The sequence below is a fragment of the Vulpes vulpes genome, chromosome 9 (genome assembly GCF_048418805.1).
Source record: "Vulpes vulpes isolate BD-2025 chromosome 9, VulVul3, whole genome shotgun sequence".
Classification (NCBI taxonomy): Eukaryota; Metazoa; Chordata; class Mammalia; order Carnivora; family Canidae; genus Vulpes; species Vulpes vulpes.
Genome location: NC_132788.1, coordinates 96,533,858 through 96,551,798, shown reverse-complemented (window position 1 = coordinate 96,551,798; position 17,941 = coordinate 96,533,858). Strand labels below are relative to the sequence as shown.

The following is a 17,941-nucleotide window of genomic DNA, read 5'->3' as shown; positions in this document are numbered from 1 at the left end:
TGTGAGCATGTGTATGTGTGTTTAACTATCTCCAGATTTGCTAATCAGAATCAGTGACCCCCTTTGTTCACACATGCCCTGGTGAAGAGACATAAGCACCCTGCTACCCTTTCAAAATGAAACACACATGAAAACCGTTCCTCTAAATGAGAATAAGCTTAACCCACATAGTTCTATCAATTTTTCTACCACTGTAATTCTAAGTTGTAATTTCTAGAAAAGCAAGACAGCCACAGACCTGCCGGCCTGACTGGACAGGTTATTTATACCGAGTGTTTCTTCAAACAAGGCACAGGGAGGACAAGTCAAAATATTTAAAGGAAACAGATCTGTAGGGAAAATAGTCGTTTGCTTCTGCTTTTCTGCCGTGCTGGGCTAATTGTGAAAATGCAAAGGTAAAGGCCTAGCACTTGGCTATCTCTCTGAGACTGGAAAGATGTTCCCTGGCTGGGCTTTTAAGAGCTCTCTGCCAACTTCAGCACCACGGACTCAGCATTGCCCCAAGCTCTTTTCTAACCAGCTTTTATTGCTTTAATTAACCAAGGTTAGGTGGGACACGGTTTATTCCACCTCTGTAATGTCATTGTTGCCTGCTAGTGGCTGGCGGCAGCTCTTTACCTCTCGCCCTTGATGCCTGGCCTGCACAATTAGCACCTTATTATAGGTTGGCCTCTCGTCTAATTACCACACTGGCTCAATTGGGCACTTTATTCCTTGTCTTGTTTATGCGCTAGTTTGAGTGCCTGGGCTCCCCAGCTACAATAAATCCTCAACTCCTTTTAGGTAGGTGTGCTTTCAGCTTCCCATCTCTGGGTCCACAAGAACACGAGACACTCACGGGCATACAAACAAATACTTCCGGTTTGAAGAGCTTCTAGATATCTATTCTGGGAGTAAGACATAGCTGGAATCTGGATCTCTGTGCCTAGCTCCACCATCCGTTCCAGATCCATTGGCCTTCTCTGTTGCTGAGGGCTCTTCTTAGCTACTCTGAGTCAGGTTCTACTTGGCCTACATGTAATCTTTTCCCTTATCTAAAAGGGTTGGCTGAAACAGATATAGGAGCATCCCCTCAGCACCACGTTCAACATTCCTTTAGAGTAAGGATTCAAGGGATGTGAATTTATGCTTGAATAGACTCCCTGCTTTGGGAATAAAAAACAAACTGCAGCTTACAGGGCAGCTACCAATTCCATAACAAAGACTTCCTTCACCAAATACTCTGGCAAATGAAGTGGAGTCTGGTGAGGAGTCTGCACAAAGGGACTTTAGGAGTGCAAGTATGGGAGCTAGATTGCCTGGTCTTAAATCCCAGCTCTGGCACTTTCTTTCTAGTCTGTGACCTTGACAATCAACCTCTCCACCTCAGTTTCCCAATCTGTAAAATACGAATAACAGTACTTGCCTCATGGGCTCTTGTGAGGACTAAATCAATTAATCTTTGGAAAGTGCTTTAGAACAGAGCTTGGCCTGTAATGAGCACATGTCAGTCAGTGTTAAATAAAATTAATAAGAGTACAGAGATTCAGAATGGATGTATCTACAAAACAATATGCTTCCCCACCCCATGAAGACCCTCACAGTGATGGAAAAATATGCTGGTTTTATAGACTAAGGTGTTGTCCTTGGCTTTTTTATTTTTCTGCCTAACATGCATTTTTTGACTTGCTTCAATAAACCAAAAAAGAACTCTGAATTTATGAGTTTTAAAAATGTCTAATGCATTACCACAACAAACGTGGTAGAAAACGTTCCACCAGTTTTGAAATATAATGGTTAAGGTGTCATTGTTTTAGTAGAGAATTTAAAATAAACATTCCGCTGTTTACACCTCTCAGACCCACTTTGCCTAACATATCAGACATCATTCACAATAGTATTTCACAACATTATTTAACAAATGTACCAACTTTTCTCCAGCAAGGAACCTTTAGTCAATTGATCAATAGTCAATTGTCAGGGGAATGGTTCAAATTTTCGTTCCATATTTTGAAGACACATTGAAAGATTTTCATGAAAGATGATTCTGTGGTATCCAACTCAGACTCTTCTGTCTTTTCTGATCTGTCCATTTGCTGCCACTTTTTAAATCCTCAATCCTCTTAAATATCCTAGCCGCTAAAATTCCATGTTCAGGGTCTCCACTTTCTGGGCAATCTCTAGAACAAAATATCATTTCTAACATCAGCAGTCCCTCGTTTTCTCATCATAAAGCTCCTCACATAGAAACCAGGTGACAACCACACAAAGATGCCTAAGTGCCACAACAGGTGGGGCACCTGTGCTGTTATTCAGAAGGAAACCCTTCCGGCTTCATCTCTCAGTTTCCCTGGAGGGCAAAGTCCAACCCTGTAGGCTGTCAGGTGACCTATAAGAGAACTATGTAGAGATACACAAAACAACTGATGTCCATTCTACTAAGAAGCGATCATTTATTTTGGAACTCAGCAGTTTACAGCTTAAGAATATAGGCAGGTACTTCTCTCCTGTACCCCCCTCTGATCTACCTCCCCAATTCCACTGTGCTCGTGGGTGCCATCATTGTAGTTCTTAACCGTGTTCTGCGGTTATGTTGACCTTAGAGCCTTACCCTCTGCCTGGGGAGCTTCTCTGGGCAGAAGTTGTGTTTTATTTGTTCTAGCATTTCAAAGCTGGCGCAAAGCCATCCACAGTAAGCTCTCAATAGTTACCTGCGACACGGTATTGAAGCTACAAGCTGGAAAATACATTCTTTAGAGGATTGAGCTCTCAAGGGTTACTGCATTTTCACTTTTAAGAACAGGGAGGCTCCTTAAAAAGAGGGGCATTTGGAAGAGTCATCAGATCCCCTTGCCTCAATCACTCAGGGTTAACCTTCCCTCATTTATCACATGGCCTCTTTAAAATCCGTACCATACCCTACCTTGCCTCACCTTAATGGGCTCCTTCAGTGACCCTATATTCACCTTGCAGGTATCCCTTCTGGATACCCAAGGCCCATACTCCCACCTGGCCACCGCCAGGACTGGCTTCTTTCTTTTCGGGGCAGCTGTCTACAGCTCCCAGCGACTACACTCTCAAGCCGAGGCTTCCAGCCATCACCAGGAAGCGCTGGGGATGCCTGGGTACTGTGCCCCTCACCGGTGCCAGTTGCCAAGACTCGAACCCCCGTCCTCTCTTTGAGACAATCAATGCTCCAGCGACCACCTGGGGCAAGGGGATCCTGCAAGGTTTGGGGTCAGCGTCTGGTCAGCCCCAGGGAGAGGCGGCAGGGGTGGAATCCTTGGAGGGGAGTGAGGACGCTTCGGGGCTAGTGGGCACTCACTCCCAGCCCGGACCCTTCCTACCGAGAACGAAGTAAAGAGGGCTCCATCACCTCTTCTTTTCAATCACCCTGGGGACTAGGGAAATGCAAGACAGAGGGCGGGGGGGGGGGGCGGGGGGGGAGCGGGGAGGAGAGCGAGGAGACAGCCCCTCAGGCCAATCACGACGTCCGCCTCCCCTCGCTCGGGGTCGGTCTCTCTTTCAGGTCTCTCTCTCTTTCTCAGGTCTCTCTCCGTCTCTGTCTCTTTCTTTCGCGCGCACACACGCACACGCACACACACACTCTGCTACTTCAACTCCAGCTCTGAGCAAACTGCGACGCGCGCCTCTCCCGCTGCAAGTCCTAAGCTCCCGCCCCGGCCCGCGCCTCTGGCCTCACCCCAGCCTTTTCACTCAACCCCGGTCCTCCCTCTCTCAACTGACCGTGAAGCCGGAGGCAGTTCCCCAGTCCCGGGCCCCCGGTGGGGCTCCAGCCGCCGCCGCCGTCGCCTCCCCCTGCAGCCCCCGACCCGGGACCCGGCCTCGGGCTGCAGCGATGGCTCCCCGGCACGAGGCGCCGCGGCTTCCTGGACTCGTCCAGACACGGGGCGGCGCGCAGGAGAAGCCCATCGAGCTGCCGGCGGTGGCGGCAGCAGCGGCGGTGGCTGCAGGAGCGGCCGCGGCGCAGGCTGATGACACACGGGCGCGCGGGGCGGGGGGGGCGTGGTCGGCGCGGGGGCGACGCGGGCCGATGACGTGTGGCGAGCGGGGCGGCTCGGCAGCATGGCGTCCGTAGCGCTGAGCGAGGCGGAGAAGGTGTACATCGTGCACGGCGTCCAGGTAGCTACGCCACGGCGCCGACCACCGCGTCCCCCTGGCGCTGCGGGTGGCGCCGCGGGTGGCGCCGCGCCCTAGGCCCGCTCGGAAGGAGGCGGCCCGGCGGCGTTTCCCGTGTGGCCGCACAGCACGGCGGCCGGCGTTCGCAGCCCGAAGCCGGCGACGCGGGCGTGTTTAGGACCCCACGGCGCGGGGCAGCCCACGACCGTGCGCGCCCGCAGCGACCCGCGGCTACAGGGTTCCGAACCTGGGTGGGGAGGCGCGCCCCGGGGCCTGTCTTAGCGAGGGAGCCCGGCCCCTGGGGCCGCCTCTTCAGCCTTCGCGCGTCGCCTCGCTGGGCTGAGCCTCGCTTTTCCGTGCTGGGGCACGGGGGTTGGCGGTGGGCTGGTGGCCCGCTGTTCCCTACCTCGTGGTTGGGAACCGCAGGGAGAGAGGACACTGATGTGAGGGCGCTTTGAAAAATGCACATTTCCTTACAAATAAAAGGGAAAAGATCCGTAGAAAGCGGCCCTATACCGGTGGCACTTAGTTCTACGGTGCAGAAGTAAAGATTCAGAGGCAGCTGTAACTGTGTCCAGATCTTCCGTGGTGTTCAGCCCCTAGACTTGACCACACCGGAGCAAGACTTGGAGGATGTCGGGTCGTAATGAACTCCCAAGGGAAGCCGTGTGTGTGTGTGTGTGTGTGTCCTTGTCTGTACTCTACCCAGGTTAGAGACCGTCCCAGACCTCTTGGTGAAGTCTAACCGGCATTCTGTTCTTGCCCTTAGAAACCTAATCATTTTGTGCTTTTCTTTTGCTTTTATTCATTTTTATTTTTTATTTTATTTTTTTTTTTTAATTTTTTATTTATTTATGTTAGTCACAGAGAGAGAGAGAGAGAGAGGCAGAGACACAGGCGGAGGAAGAAGCAGGCTCCATGCACCGGGAGCCCGATGTGGGATTCGATCCCGGGTCCCCAGGATCGCGCCCTGGGCCAAAGGCAGGCGCCAAACCGCTGCGCCACCCAGGGATCCCCATTTTTATTTTTTTAAGAAGATATTATTTGTTTGTTCGTGAGAGGCAGAGACACAGGCAGAGGGAGAAGCAGGCTCCTCGCAGGGAGCCGGATGCCGGACTCGATCCCAGGACCCCGGAATCACACCCTGAGCCAAAGGCAGACGCTCAACCCACTGAGCTACCCAGGTGCCCCTCTTTTCTTTCGCTTTTGGTCCAGTATGGTCAAATTCAGCTTCCCTTTCCATCAGCCATTTATTCTTTTATTATTTCAAAGATGAATAAGTACTACAAAAGGCAAAGTAACATATATGCAAAGGGAGTGGTAGAGTTAGTAGAAGTCAGAGGAGTTCTACAATATTGGGGCCTGTGATGCTCTGAAGGCTTCCCTAAGGAGGTGGAATTGCTCCCTTTAATCCATGTCACCTCTCCCTCCTGTGTGTTTTCAGGACTCTGTGTCCATTCATTCAACCTAGAATTAAGCTGGACTCATAGATAGGAAGGAGCCTGCCTACTTATATGGAGCTCCCATGCTAGAAGGAAGAGACAGAAATTACAGATCTGTATATGTGTTTGTATGTAAAATTGTACTGATAGCTGTGAAGGAGAAAAATCAGGGACCTGATCTAGTCCAGTAAGTCAGGGGAGACTTCCCTAGGGAAGTAACATTTGAGATGAGCTCTCAGCATACTTAAGAACTAGGTAGGCTTGAGCCTTCCTGGAGGAAGAGATGCTGAATCCACAGGCTCTCAGGTGGAGGAAATGTGGAGCCACAGGGGTGGGCTGGGGGTAGTGGTGGGAGATCAGGTTGCAGAGGTGGAAGCCTGATGGATCCCTCCTTCATCATGGATCTTGGGAGGTAATTGTTATTTGGTACCTTTAAAACCTAGCCAGTGTCCAGCACTTAGTAGGTACTCAATGACATTGATTAAGGTAGGTCTTAAAAGGGAGGTGACTTGGACACTTTTCAATTTTAAAGTCAAACCTCTGTTTTACCAGTGCCATGAACATAATAGGGCCACAGTGTTGGTAAATGCTCTGCTCTGTGTATCATGGAGCCATGCAGAGTAACTGACTTGAAATAAATCTCTTCATAAGGACTATTAATGTTGACCACAAATTTGCTCTATTTATGGAGGAGGGAAATAGGATTTACACTCTCTGAATAAAGGTCAGAATGCAGGTGATTGAGCTTCGCATGGGATCTCCACTAACTCCGTTCTAAAATCACTTCAACCTTTGTGTTGTTGGTCTTCGAGTGCCGGCATGTCACCTTATGTAGTACCTACCCATAGGTTTAGGGCATCCTGTTCTTGCCTGTATGTATAGACCTACTTGTGTTTTTTGGTTTGTTTTATTTTTCACCTTTGGTCCAGTATGGTCAGTTTTAGCTTCTGTCATCCCTTTCCTTTCAGCCTTTGGTTTCTTTATTATTTCAGGGGTATTTCAGCTTGGTTTGATGGTAGTTAGAAGCAGTTGATATTAACCTCATAATGTGTGTTGAGGACTCAGTTGCTGGTAATGGAAACCAACAAACTGGCTCAAGCAAAAAAAGTATGTGTTAGAAGGTTACAAGTGTTACTCTAGGAGTTCAGGATCATCTTCAGGTTTTCCCTTGCTCATCGCTGCTGCTTTTTGCACCTTTGCTTATTCTTTTTTTTTTTTTTTTTTTAAGATTTTATTTGTTTACTCATGAGAGACACAGAGAGAGGCACAGACATAGGCAGATGGAAAAGTAGGCTCCCTGTGGGGAGCCTGATGCAGGACTCAATCCGCGGACCCCAAGACCAGGACCTGAGCCAAAGGCAGACACTCAACCACTGAGCCACCCAGACGTCCCACACCTTTGCTTATTTTTGCCTCTCTTCTCACCTTCTGTTTCTCAGGCCATGTGGTAGGAACAATGTAGTTACCTCTCAGCTCCTGGGATTACAGTTCTGTAAAAGAAGCCATCCCTTCTAGTTCAAACAGCATGTTTCCAGGGAGAAAAATCTCTTTGCTTCAACTTGAGTCAGGTGAAAGGATGGACAGAATCATTAGGCTCAAAAATGGCCCCTGGGAGGATGGGACACACTTGAAAGAAAGGCATTTATGAACAAGAAGGGTGAATCATATCAAGTCCTGGCAGACTGTGGGATCCCATTCAGATAATTCAAGAGACTTTTATCATGCAACTTTTTTTTTTTTTTAATTTTTTTTTTTTTTATTTGTTTATGATAGTCAGAGAGAGAGAGAGAGGCAGAGGGAGAAGCAGGCTCCATGCACCGGGAGCCCGACGTGGGATTCGATCCCGGGTCTCCAGGATCGCGCCCTGGGCCAAAGGCAGGCGCGAAACCGCTGTGCCACCCAGGGATCCCCATATCATGCAACTTTTTATAGTGGTATGGGTGAGTGTCAGGGAACCAACAGGAGATACTGAGAAGCCCAAAGACTGGCAACCATGGAGAGTAGTTAGCCCTAGGCTGAAGGGGCCAAAGGAGGCAGCGGTATTACCAGATGCCAATGATAGAACTGTGGAGAAAGAGCTGCTCAACAGAAATTGTAGGCTTGGGCAGATGAAGGCAGTGTCAGAAATGTGACCCCAGTTAGGAATGGTAGGGCTGGGTGACGGGGGAGCAGTGTCTCATCTCCTTTTGGACCTTTCTCATTGGCCAAACCCAACCACAAGCCAGTAAAGGGAGCCCAGGCGATGCACTTTGGAAGGAGTTAACCTGACTCACCGATGAAGCCAGAGAAGGATAGAGAATGGATCTGAGGCAGCCCGGGTAGCTCAGAGGTTTAGGGCCACCTTCAGCCTCTGAGGCAGCCTGGGTGGCTCAGAGGTTTAGGGCCACCTTCAGCCTCTGAAGCAGCCCGGGTGGCTCAGAGGTTTAGGGCCACCTTCAGCCCAGGGCATGATCCTGGAGTCCCAGGATCGAGTCCCACGTCAGGTTCCCTGCATGGAGCTTGCTTCTTCCTCTGCCTGTGTCTCTGCCTCTCTCTCTTGTGTGTGTCTCTCATGAATAAATAAATACAATCTTTATTATTTTTTTTAAATAAAATATTTAAAAGAAAAAAAAAGAGAATGGATCTGAGGGAGTGGGACAGGATAAATGGAAAGGTTGATCAATCAGAATTCTTAGTATATGATTGGATTGGTTTCCCTGTCACCCTTAGAAGGCTGAGATGTCCCACTCTTGTTAGGTATATATTATATTATAATTTTTATGTCATTGAATCTTTGAAACTGGCTTGAAGGTAAACATTATCTCTACATTGCAGACAAAGAACTGAGCTCAGACAGGGTAAGTCACTTGTCCAAGGTCACACAGAGAGTGCGTAATGGAGCGGGGACAGAAATCCAGATCTGGGGATCCCTGGGTGGCGCAGCGGTTTGGCGCCTGCCTTTGGCCCAGGGCACGATCCTGGAGACCCGGGATCGAATCCCACGTCAGGCTCCTGGTGCATGGAGCCTGCTTCTCTCTCTGCCTGTGTCTCTGCCTCTCTCTCTCTCTCTCTCTCTCTCTGTATGACTATCATAAATAAATAATAAAAAAATTAAAAAAAAAAAAAAGAAATCCAGATCTGTCTGATTGCAGAGCCCATCCTCGACTTTCATGCTGCTTTCCTACTGCAGTGAAAGCCATTGTCTTATGGTCCTTAAATAGAGATCCCAAAGCAAAGGCCAAAGAGAATCCCCTTTTCTACTTCTCTTTCTTTCTCTTTCCATCTGGAAGCCTATGAGCAAATAGGAAAGAGGAAGGGAAATTCTGGATACCACCACCATCACCACCACCGCCCCCCTTCCTCCCCATACCATTTTCGAGACTTTATTTTTTTTATTTTTTATTTTTCATTTTCGAGACTTTAAATAGTGCATGGTATATACTGTATTGCTAACCCAGGGATTGGAGCCTGGGAATGGACATTTTCATAAAGTGTTGGGAGATTTTTTTTTTTTTTAAGATTTTATTTATTTATTCATGAGAGACATACACAGAGAGCGGCAGAAACACAGGCAGAAGGAGAAGCAGGCTCCATACAGGGAGCTCAATGTGGGACTCGATCCCGGGCCCCCAGGATCACACCCTGGGCTGAAGGCGGCGCTAAACCGCTGGGCCACTGGGGCTGCCCAGTGTTGGGAGATTTTGATGCCGCCAGCAGACGCTGGCTTACGGGCAGACCACTGGCCTGGCCCAGCTGAGAGTCTGCTTTGGAGTCTCTGCTTCTGCCTACTTGGGGTCATATGGTCTCCCACTGTGAACCAGACTGAGCTCCTTTCCCAGCTACACCATTCACTGTGAGGGATTTTACCTGAGTTTCCCATCTAGCTCACTGGTAAAATGAGACTGTATCCATCTGGGGGGCAGAATGGGCTCGTGAGGAATGACATAGTGAGGAAATATAGAGCACTTGGCATGTGATCAACCCTAAAGAGATGTTGTCTCCTTGTCAAGTTTGTTTTTTCCATCGGAAGTATGGCTTTGTGCTGAACCATGCATATTATAGTCCCAGCCTTCACAGTGACCGCCAACAGCCTGTGGCTGTTGAGGACCAGAGATTATTAAATTATCTCCAGAAAAAGGGGATTTGTGGCAAGGGCTAGAAAGTCCCAAGGCTGCTCCAGGGTACTGCATCTCATGGGCTCCGCAGTGAATCACGTGGTTTGTGTGACTGCTTGTCTTTATATCTATGGTGACACATCCACTTCTCCTGAAGTATATCTCTTTGCAGCGTTGGCCATCCAACTTCCCTTCATCTTGGTAAATCTGTCTCCACTGCTTGCCCCCCACCAACCCCCATACCTTTCTTCTATGTGGCCTCTCCAGCCTCCCTCCAACCTGACCGGTCAGTTCCTCTTTCACTCCCCTCTCAAGTATTTTCCAGGTCAGAGATCAGATTCCAAGGAGAAAGGCAGTTTCATGCCAGAGAAGCTGGTTGCTCTCTGGATTGTATGCTTGGGCTTGTGTACCTACCACTGGCTCTGGCTGTTGGAGGTAGGCAGTGACTGAGTCATGTGGCTTCAGTGGAGCTGGATGCACACTAGGCTTTCCAGAGGTCTGCTTAATGGTGCTGTGGCCATAACCTGGATATTAAACTGGACTTCATAAGTTCAGATCAGACCCTGGCAGTGGATTAGCCCCACCAAGAGGCTTCCCCCTTGAGGCCTTATCAAAGCCATTTTATGGAATTTTTCCTGGCAATTGAAGGGAGGGTAGCTCAGCTCACAGTTTCGGTTTCTTTTCTGTGGCTCTAGCTTTCATTGTAAGCTCTGTTAGCAGAACAGTGCAAAAGAGCGGGAATGGGGCTGATATTGGAGTTGTTAGCTATAAAACCAAGTAGTCTATACTCAGCCATTCAACCTGGCCATGCAGAGCTGGAGTGAGCCCCCAGGACTCTAGATTTTGAGCCCCGTGCCCTTTCCATTTGCAAACCCATGGCACAAAGAGCCTGCACCCCAGCAGTTTGCAAGGTGAACAGAATCACATCCTTGAAAGGAAATGCAGACTACTCAATACACTTGGAAGATGAATGAGGATTGACATCTGGTTTTCCCTTCTGTGACTTGGGCCAGGGTCTGTAGAACTCTATTTGACGTGGTCCTTCTACTAACTGGAGTTGCGTTCTAGTAGGTGAAGCATCCTAGTCTCCGTTCTGTAGCAGGTGTGAGGTGTTGGACACATCAGAGAGAGGTAATGGAGGGTTAGCATCACTGCCAAGGCCAGGGTCTAAATTCTCCCAAGTGTGTTATGTTAGTAGAGCCAGCTTGTTAGCTTCCTTTAGTGAATGATAGGACTGGGTTACTTCCACTCTGCCACAGACACCTCAGTGACCTGCCTCATTGATAAGCTCTCTGCAGGGTTGTTTTCGAGGATTCGGTGAGCTGATCCTAGCCCCAGAAGCAGGAGAAGGAAACTGTGCAGGGGGTACTTCTGTGTGCTGCACTGTGCTGAGGGTCCCATAAATGATTCCTGGCTTTTGGATTCTTTAATATTTCTATGAGGTGGAGTGATTCCTGCTTTCTAGACAAAGAGATGGACTCCAAGCTGTTGAGAAACTAACTTGCACAAGGGCACAAAGCTGGTATGTGACAGGAGAGATTTATGTAGAGGATGGGGGCACCTGGATGGCTCAGTCGGTTGAGCATCCAAATCTTGGTTTTGGCTCAGGTTGTGATCTTGGGGTTGTGAGATGGAGCCCCACATCAGGCTCCATGCTCAGTGGGGAGTCTGCTTGGGATTCTCTCTCTCTTCCTCTGCCCCTCTCACAAGCATGCTCTCTCTCTTAAATAAATAAATCTTAAAAAAAAAAAAAAAGATTACATTCGCCACTCCATGGTGTTACTTTTTGACATCTCTGTTGATTTTTTGGATGGAGCTTTCACTGCAGGGCAGCCCCTGTTTAAATGTTCACACATGGATTCATTCCTTTGCTTCTGAGTACTACTGGTAAATAAACATTTTGGTAGGATGTCTGGCTCTGAGCCAGACCAAGCAGGTTTGGGTAATTTTTAAGCCTTTTATGAGGAAAGCTGGATTAAAAAAAAAAAAATTCTGAGTGCAGTGATTCATGGACTAATTTGTTGTGTTTTTTTGTTTTGTTTTGTTTTGTTTTTGGTTTTCCTCCCATTCTCTTGGGTGCTTTTTTTCTATGAAAAAAATACATACTCTGCATCCTTGGAAAGGGAAATTTGTAGATTTTTCTCTCTTACTTGTCACCTGAGCCTTTCCCAGTGAGCCTTTGCCAGGGAGCAGAGAGTGATTTTAATGGCCTGTTTTTTGTTTTTTTTTTAACCCCTCCCAGCCCCCTCTTGGAACAAGGGGGTTATCACTACAAAGAGTTGTGACTAGATCTTTCCAGATAAGTGGTATTTTAAAGCTGTGGTCGGAAGCCCTGTTACCTCATGGCCTCCTTGCATTCAGAATTGTTTTCTCCATCATTAGGACCAACTGGTGGAGCCAGCCGTTCACCCTTTGAGGGAGGCCTGCACTGTCTCCTGTTGCACAGTGAGAATGCAGGGAACCATGTGGAATTCTGGCTTGGAATTAAAGTGCTCCTTACTGGCTATGTGACCTGAGCCCAGACGTTTAAAGTCTTTCAACCTCTTTCCTCATTTGTAAAGAGGAACAACAACAACAACAAAAAGCTATCTTACAGGGTTATTTTGAGAGTAAATGTGTCAACTGTGTAGCATTCCTAGCACTTTATCCCAAGTAAAGTAATTGCACGTTATCCCAAGTAAAGTAATTGCATGTTAGAGAGTAGCTGCTATTTGTTTTTGCAAATAATTGTGGCTGTTTTAACTTATAGATCTGTAGAATTAGAAAAGTACCTTTGAGGCCTTCTAATTCAATGTCCATCTTTCAACAAAGGAGGAAACTAGTCTGAGCATTTTGTCCTCGGTCAAGCAGCTAGGTATGGCAGGACCAGGCCTGGAGCCCATGACTAATACTCTTAGTGATTGCTCACACATACACCTGACCTGCGACTCAGGCAGAAGGTCTTTGTAAATGATATTTCTGGGCCCTGTTTTCACATTCCTCACAGGGCACTACTGGGGGATGGGGCATCAGAGATTGACCTAGGAAGAAGCCTTTCCTGTTCTATGGGTGAGTTGTTAAAGAGATAGTTACATAGTTTGGGGATCCCCCAGTGAAGAGAGATCACTTTATGGAGTTCATCCTTGGAGTTCATTTCCTAGGCTTGAAATTCTGTTGCTTTTCAAGTACAGATCTCCCCAGACTCAAGATGGGGAATGCCTCCAGGGAGGGGATGGCCTGGGGATTGGATGAGCCGCAAAGGGACTTCAAGCTGACTTGTAATGTTTATTTTCTCTGCATTAACAGGAGTTGGGATTGGGAAGAGTAGGAACAGAGGAGAAGGTTGGAGCTGGGCAAATGGTGTGCTTTGCTGGATTTCAGTATCTCAAAATCAAAAGTCAGTCATATATGCAGTGAGCCAGGCAGTTTAAAGATAAATTTGTAACACATCGCTTAGAACAGTGTTTTTAAACATTTTGAGGAGCATTAACCCCTTTGAGAATCTGATGAAGCTGATTCTTTTTCTGAAAGAAAAAAATGCTTTGAAAAAATGTTTACAAAGAATGAGGAAGATCTCCATGAGCTGATGTGTAGTGATTTCCTGCATATGTATTCTTAAGTGTTTAAAAAAAAAAATAAAAGCAGAAGTAGCAAAGTATAAAACAGTATCTCTAGTATGCTTCTCTTCATGTAAGAAAGAAAGGGTATAAAAAATATTCACATATCTGCTCAATTATGCAAAGGAAGTACGGGAATGATGAACCAGCAATTAAACAGACTGCCTGGCGTGGCTGAGAAAGAGCTAGAAAGAAGGAGGGCATGTAAATAGGGCTGAGGGAAGAGTGGCCTTTCCCTGAGCACACCTTTTCTGATAACTTTGACCAAAAGAGTCATGGCGATAAGTTCACATACCCAAAAAGTAAATAAATGATTATAAGTAGCCACACTGGAGCACTGACAGCACTAGAACCTCACAGGGGTGCAGAGGAATAGAAGAGCCAAACTGAAGGTTGGGGAAGACACAAGGAAACAGGGTTCCAGATGGGACTGTAAGGCTAAAGACAAAAGAACTGGACCCAAGTACTGTCCTCCATTAGTAAATTTGTTTCTCAGGATTTCACAAATACATAAATACATTGTGGATAATGAGAGCCAGGTTTCTCCCTTTCTGAGAAAGAAGTTACAAATAGGAGGAGGAAGGTTAGAACCAATTTATCAGTGTGAACACATGGCCTTGTAATAGTTATGTGGATATAATAGGTGGGTAGATATAATTGTTACGTGGATGGACATAGAAAGAAGTACAGCTGTGTGGGTTAGCGTACATCAGTGTTACCTAGTTCCCTCTGCAGAGAAATTCTGGAAGCAATGATATCCCAGTGGCAATGAACTTACTTAGCAATCAGATCCTGGATTTTAAAGCACTGTTCTTCAATGAAAGGAATCATGACTCCTCAGAAGAAGGGCTAATCCCAGGGCTGGGGCAGGGAAAAATTCAAGAGGCTGGAACATCTTGTCAGAAGTAAAGATGTTCTCAAAAAAGGTTGCAGGCATGTCAAAAGAATGTAGGAACCAACCCAAAGGAACTCCCAGTGGCCAGATCTGGAACACTTTGAGCAGCAGGATAAATAATGACAGTATTGGATTATAACTACAGCATAAAACAGAGATCTGTGAGTTATATTGGTATAAGTAACTAATGGAAGAAGTAAATAAAAGGGGACAAAGGATACGCAGCATCGTAGACCACTCTGAAATCTATCTTCTGCAGCAGGAGTCGACAAACTTTTTCCGTGACGGGCTAGATAAGATTTGGGGCTTTCAGGTTATAAGATCTGCGTCACAATCATTCAACTCTGCCGTTGAGTGTGAAAGCAGCTAGATTGCCTGAAGGAACAGGCGTGGCTGTGTTCCAGGAAAACATTTCAGAGAAGCAGGTGGCCCTCGGGCCTAAGTGTGCTGTCCCTATTCTAGAGAATGCCTGGCTTAGAAGATAATGGCTAGTTATTTTTGTCTGTCTGCAGAGTGGATTTTGTTGAGTTTGGGGGGCAGGAGGGCTACAGCTGAGACAGTTGTACCCATAGCTCTGACAATACATACTTCCTGGTGCAATTTTGGAATGGCAGATTTGGAAAGAGGCAGCTTATTTTGTCTCTTGTTCAGATTTTGTCTGTTTTGTGTGCCTTTTCGGTATGGGGGGATGTAGTACGGACTTTGCACTTTGCCATGCCTGGGTGGAAGCCCACCTTTGGTCTCACCAGCTGTGGGACCTCAGATACACTGCTTTACATCTCTGAGTCTTCATTTCCTCCTGTGTAAAATAGTAATGTTGTTCCTAGCTACAAGGATAGAATTTTGGATGATTCATTGAGAACGGGATGCTGTAATGCCTAGTTCTCCTGGGAGAAATGGCATGAATGAGTTTAGTAATCTGTTGGTGGTTTGGTTGTGGTTGTATTACAGTTGTGGTTCTTGCACTTTAGGAAGACCTCCGTGTGGATGGCCGTGGCTGTGAGGACTACCGATGTGTTGAAGTAGAAACTGACGTGGTGTCTAACACCAGTGGGTCGGCCAGGGTCAAACTAGTAAGTACTGTGGCTATAGTTCATGCCCATGGGGAGGATTGGCAGGCCCTAGAGAGCCACCTGCAGGCTCCTCTGGGCTTTGGGAGGCATATTTTTCTAGGGAATCCAAGACCCAAGCCAAACTCTGGGAGGGTGTCTGTCTAGATCTGAAGGACCCTTTACCTTTTCAAAAGGCCACTTCCCAAGTTCCTTTGTGCTGCTCCTAAAATGGTCCCCCAGGGGCATAGTCTGTGAGAGAAGGGAGGTGGTTGGGTATCTGGCTACCTGCCCTGAGTGAGGACCCTTCTTGCGTGTCTCTGCAGGGTCACACAGACATCTTGGTGGGAGTGAAAGCAGAAATGGGGACACCAAAGCTGGAGAAACCAAATGAAGGCTACTTGGAGTTCTTTGTTGACTGGTTAGTACTATGTATATATGTATGTTTGTTTTTTAAGTAGGCTCCACACTGGGTGTGGAGCTCAACATGAGGTTTGAACTCATGACCCTGAGATCAAGACCTGAGCTGAGACCAAGAGTTGGACACTTTTTTTTTTTTCCATTTGCAACTATTTATTTCTGAAACACATTATGATAGTCACCATTAATTAATTGCCTACCACATAGCAGGCAATGTGATGAATGTTTTACATACATTATCTTTAATAAGAGTTGGACACTTAACTGACTGAGCCACCCGGGTGCCCCTATGCATATGCTTTTAAAGAAAAATGATTTATTTTTTAAAAAGTTTTTTTGTTATTTGAGAGAGGGAGAGAGCACAAACATGAGCCAGGGGTGGGGAGGGAGAGAGAGAATCCTCAAGCAGACTCCCCACTGAATGTGGAGCCTGTTACAGAGCCTGAGCTCTGTGGGGAGTCTGCTTGATTTCACCTCATACAGCTCTGAGATCATGACCTGAGCCGAAATCAAGAGTCAGATGTGTAACCAGCTGAGCCACCTAGGTGCTCCTAAAGAAAAATAATTTGAAAGAAGATTGAGAGACTGGACCTCTGGTTTCCTGTTGAGCCCATTTTTATTTTGTATTCAGTCATCATTCCTGCAGCCAGTAGGTATTTCCTGCATTCCTTCTAGGTGTTGGGCACTGGGATATGTGGAAGAAAGCCTTGGCTCAAGTCCTGCCCTTGTATAGTCACCTAGCCTATGCTGGGCCTCATTGTCCTTGTCAGAGAGGAGGGCATTGCCAGGCAGCCCAGCACATGGTGGTCCTGAGAGTAGCAAAATGGTGGGTTTTGTGGTGCTTGAAAAAATATAAAATGTAGGTAATAAGGGTCATTTGGTCTAAATGCCCTGTTTCTCTTCCTGCTCTAGTTTTGCAGAAAACTTTTCATGACTTGCTTGGCAGGGAAAGGATAAGGGCCAGCCAAACCACCCAACAGACGGAGGGAGTGGCAGTGAGGCAGGCAGTGTGGGTGCTGGGAAGAGCCAGGACTCTGCACTTTCTGCAGCCAGCCAGTCTTCTCTGGCCAGCTATGTGACCTCAGGCTAGTTACTTAGTCTCTCTGTGACTGAATTTCTTTATCTAAAAAATAGGGATAATGATACTGTTGCAACGATGAAGAAAAGAAATGAGGAAGACAGAGTGAGCACCACCACAATGACTGGCTCCAGTGGGTTTAAAGGAAGCACCCCCAGCCCTTGCCTCCCCTTTTTTGGGCTCAGGGCTCTTTACTGGGTTGCTGGCCCAGTCCCATCTTCTGTCTATAACTACGTGGTGACAGCAGGCTTTCTTAAGGTGGGTAAGGATCTCTATTAGCTCATGCTAGGTGCAGCTATATAATATTGATTCTGTATGGGAGTCCCCAAGACCCCCATATTTGGAGATTTGTTGGAGGGACCCACAGGACTCAGCATATAGTTGTACTCATGGCTGAGATTTATTATAGCCACGGAAATGCAGCAACATGCGTGTGATGATTCTGTCCAAGAAAGCCCATTAGAGAGTTGGCACCCGAGATTTTTACTGGGGCCGGTCACATGGGCACCCTCTCCTTAACACATACCAAATTCCAGAATCTTAGAAAGAAAGCACATATTCACCTTACCATATTATTTGCACAAATAGTCTAGGCACAGTGGACCACAGTTCACTGTTGACTGGGAACGCTCTGATTGTCAAGTTCCCAGATGCTACCTGAGGGCGCCCACCTTACAAGCAGGCCCTTCAGAGGTAGCAGCCTTGGGCCTGCTGTGTGCACCTTTTCAGCATAGGTGCTAACCCCCGTTTGTATAGTGAGTTAGAGTCTTTCAGACTCAAAGTTTGGTCCTTGGAGTGCCTGGGTCTCTCAGTTAGTTAAATGTCGACTCTTGATTTCAGTTCAGGTCTTGATCTCAGGGTCGTGGGATTGAGTGACGTGTTGGGCTCCATGGTGGGTATGGAGCCTGCTTAAGATCTTGTCCCCCACTCTACACACACGCACACTAAATAAAATAAAAAGAAGTTTGTCCTCACAACATTGCTATGAGAGAGACGACCAATGGAGTTGAGGGTGGGTAGGTGAAATTCCCCAGGGTCATAGAGCTGGAAATGCCAGCTCAGGCTTCTCCCAGTCTAAGTCTTTGCTTGTTCTACTTCATGCAATCTGCAGAAGCCAGCTTTCCAGGGGTATTGTGCTCAGAGTTCTGAGAATGTGTCTGCATTTAGCTTTCTGGCCAGTTTCCTTCCAGCACATTCCTACACCCTGCCCTACAAGACCCCCCCCAGGCAATCTCCTCTCCTGGTTGG

General features: G+C 47.2%; 2 protein-coding genes across 6 annotated transcripts in view; one reads left to right on the top strand and one right to left on the bottom strand.

Moving 5' to 3' along the window:
* The window catches only part of ZDHHC3 (zDHHC palmitoyltransferase 3), a 54,689-nt gene extending 50,728 nt beyond the window's left edge, over positions 1-3,961 (bottom strand). For 2 of the 4 annotated variants that reach the window (XM_025989288.2, XM_025989290.2), the window contains exon 1: positions 3,727-3,945. The gene's annotated coding sequence lies outside the window, so the exon portion shown is untranslated. Of the gene's footprint in view, positions 1-3,726 lie in introns of all 4 variants that reach the window. The other 2 variants (XM_025989294.2, XM_025989306.2) reach the window with 2 other exon arrangements.
* A 63-nt stretch (positions 3,962-4,024) lies between these two features.
* EXOSC7 (exosome component 7) overlaps positions 4,025-17,941 on the top strand; it is a 37,181-nt gene continuing 23,264 nt past the window's right edge. The window contains exons 1-3 of one of the 2 annotated variants that reach the window (XM_025989275.2): positions 4,025-4,122; positions 15,118-15,219; positions 15,522-15,616. In XM_025989275.2, coding sequence (XP_025845060.1) covers positions 4,066-4,122; positions 15,118-15,219; positions 15,522-15,616 — 254 coding nt within the window. In that variant the 5' untranslated portion in view covers positions 4,025-4,065. The remainder of the gene's footprint in view (positions 4,123-15,117; positions 15,220-15,521; positions 15,617-17,941) is intronic. The other variant, XM_072721097.1, reaches the window with a different exon arrangement.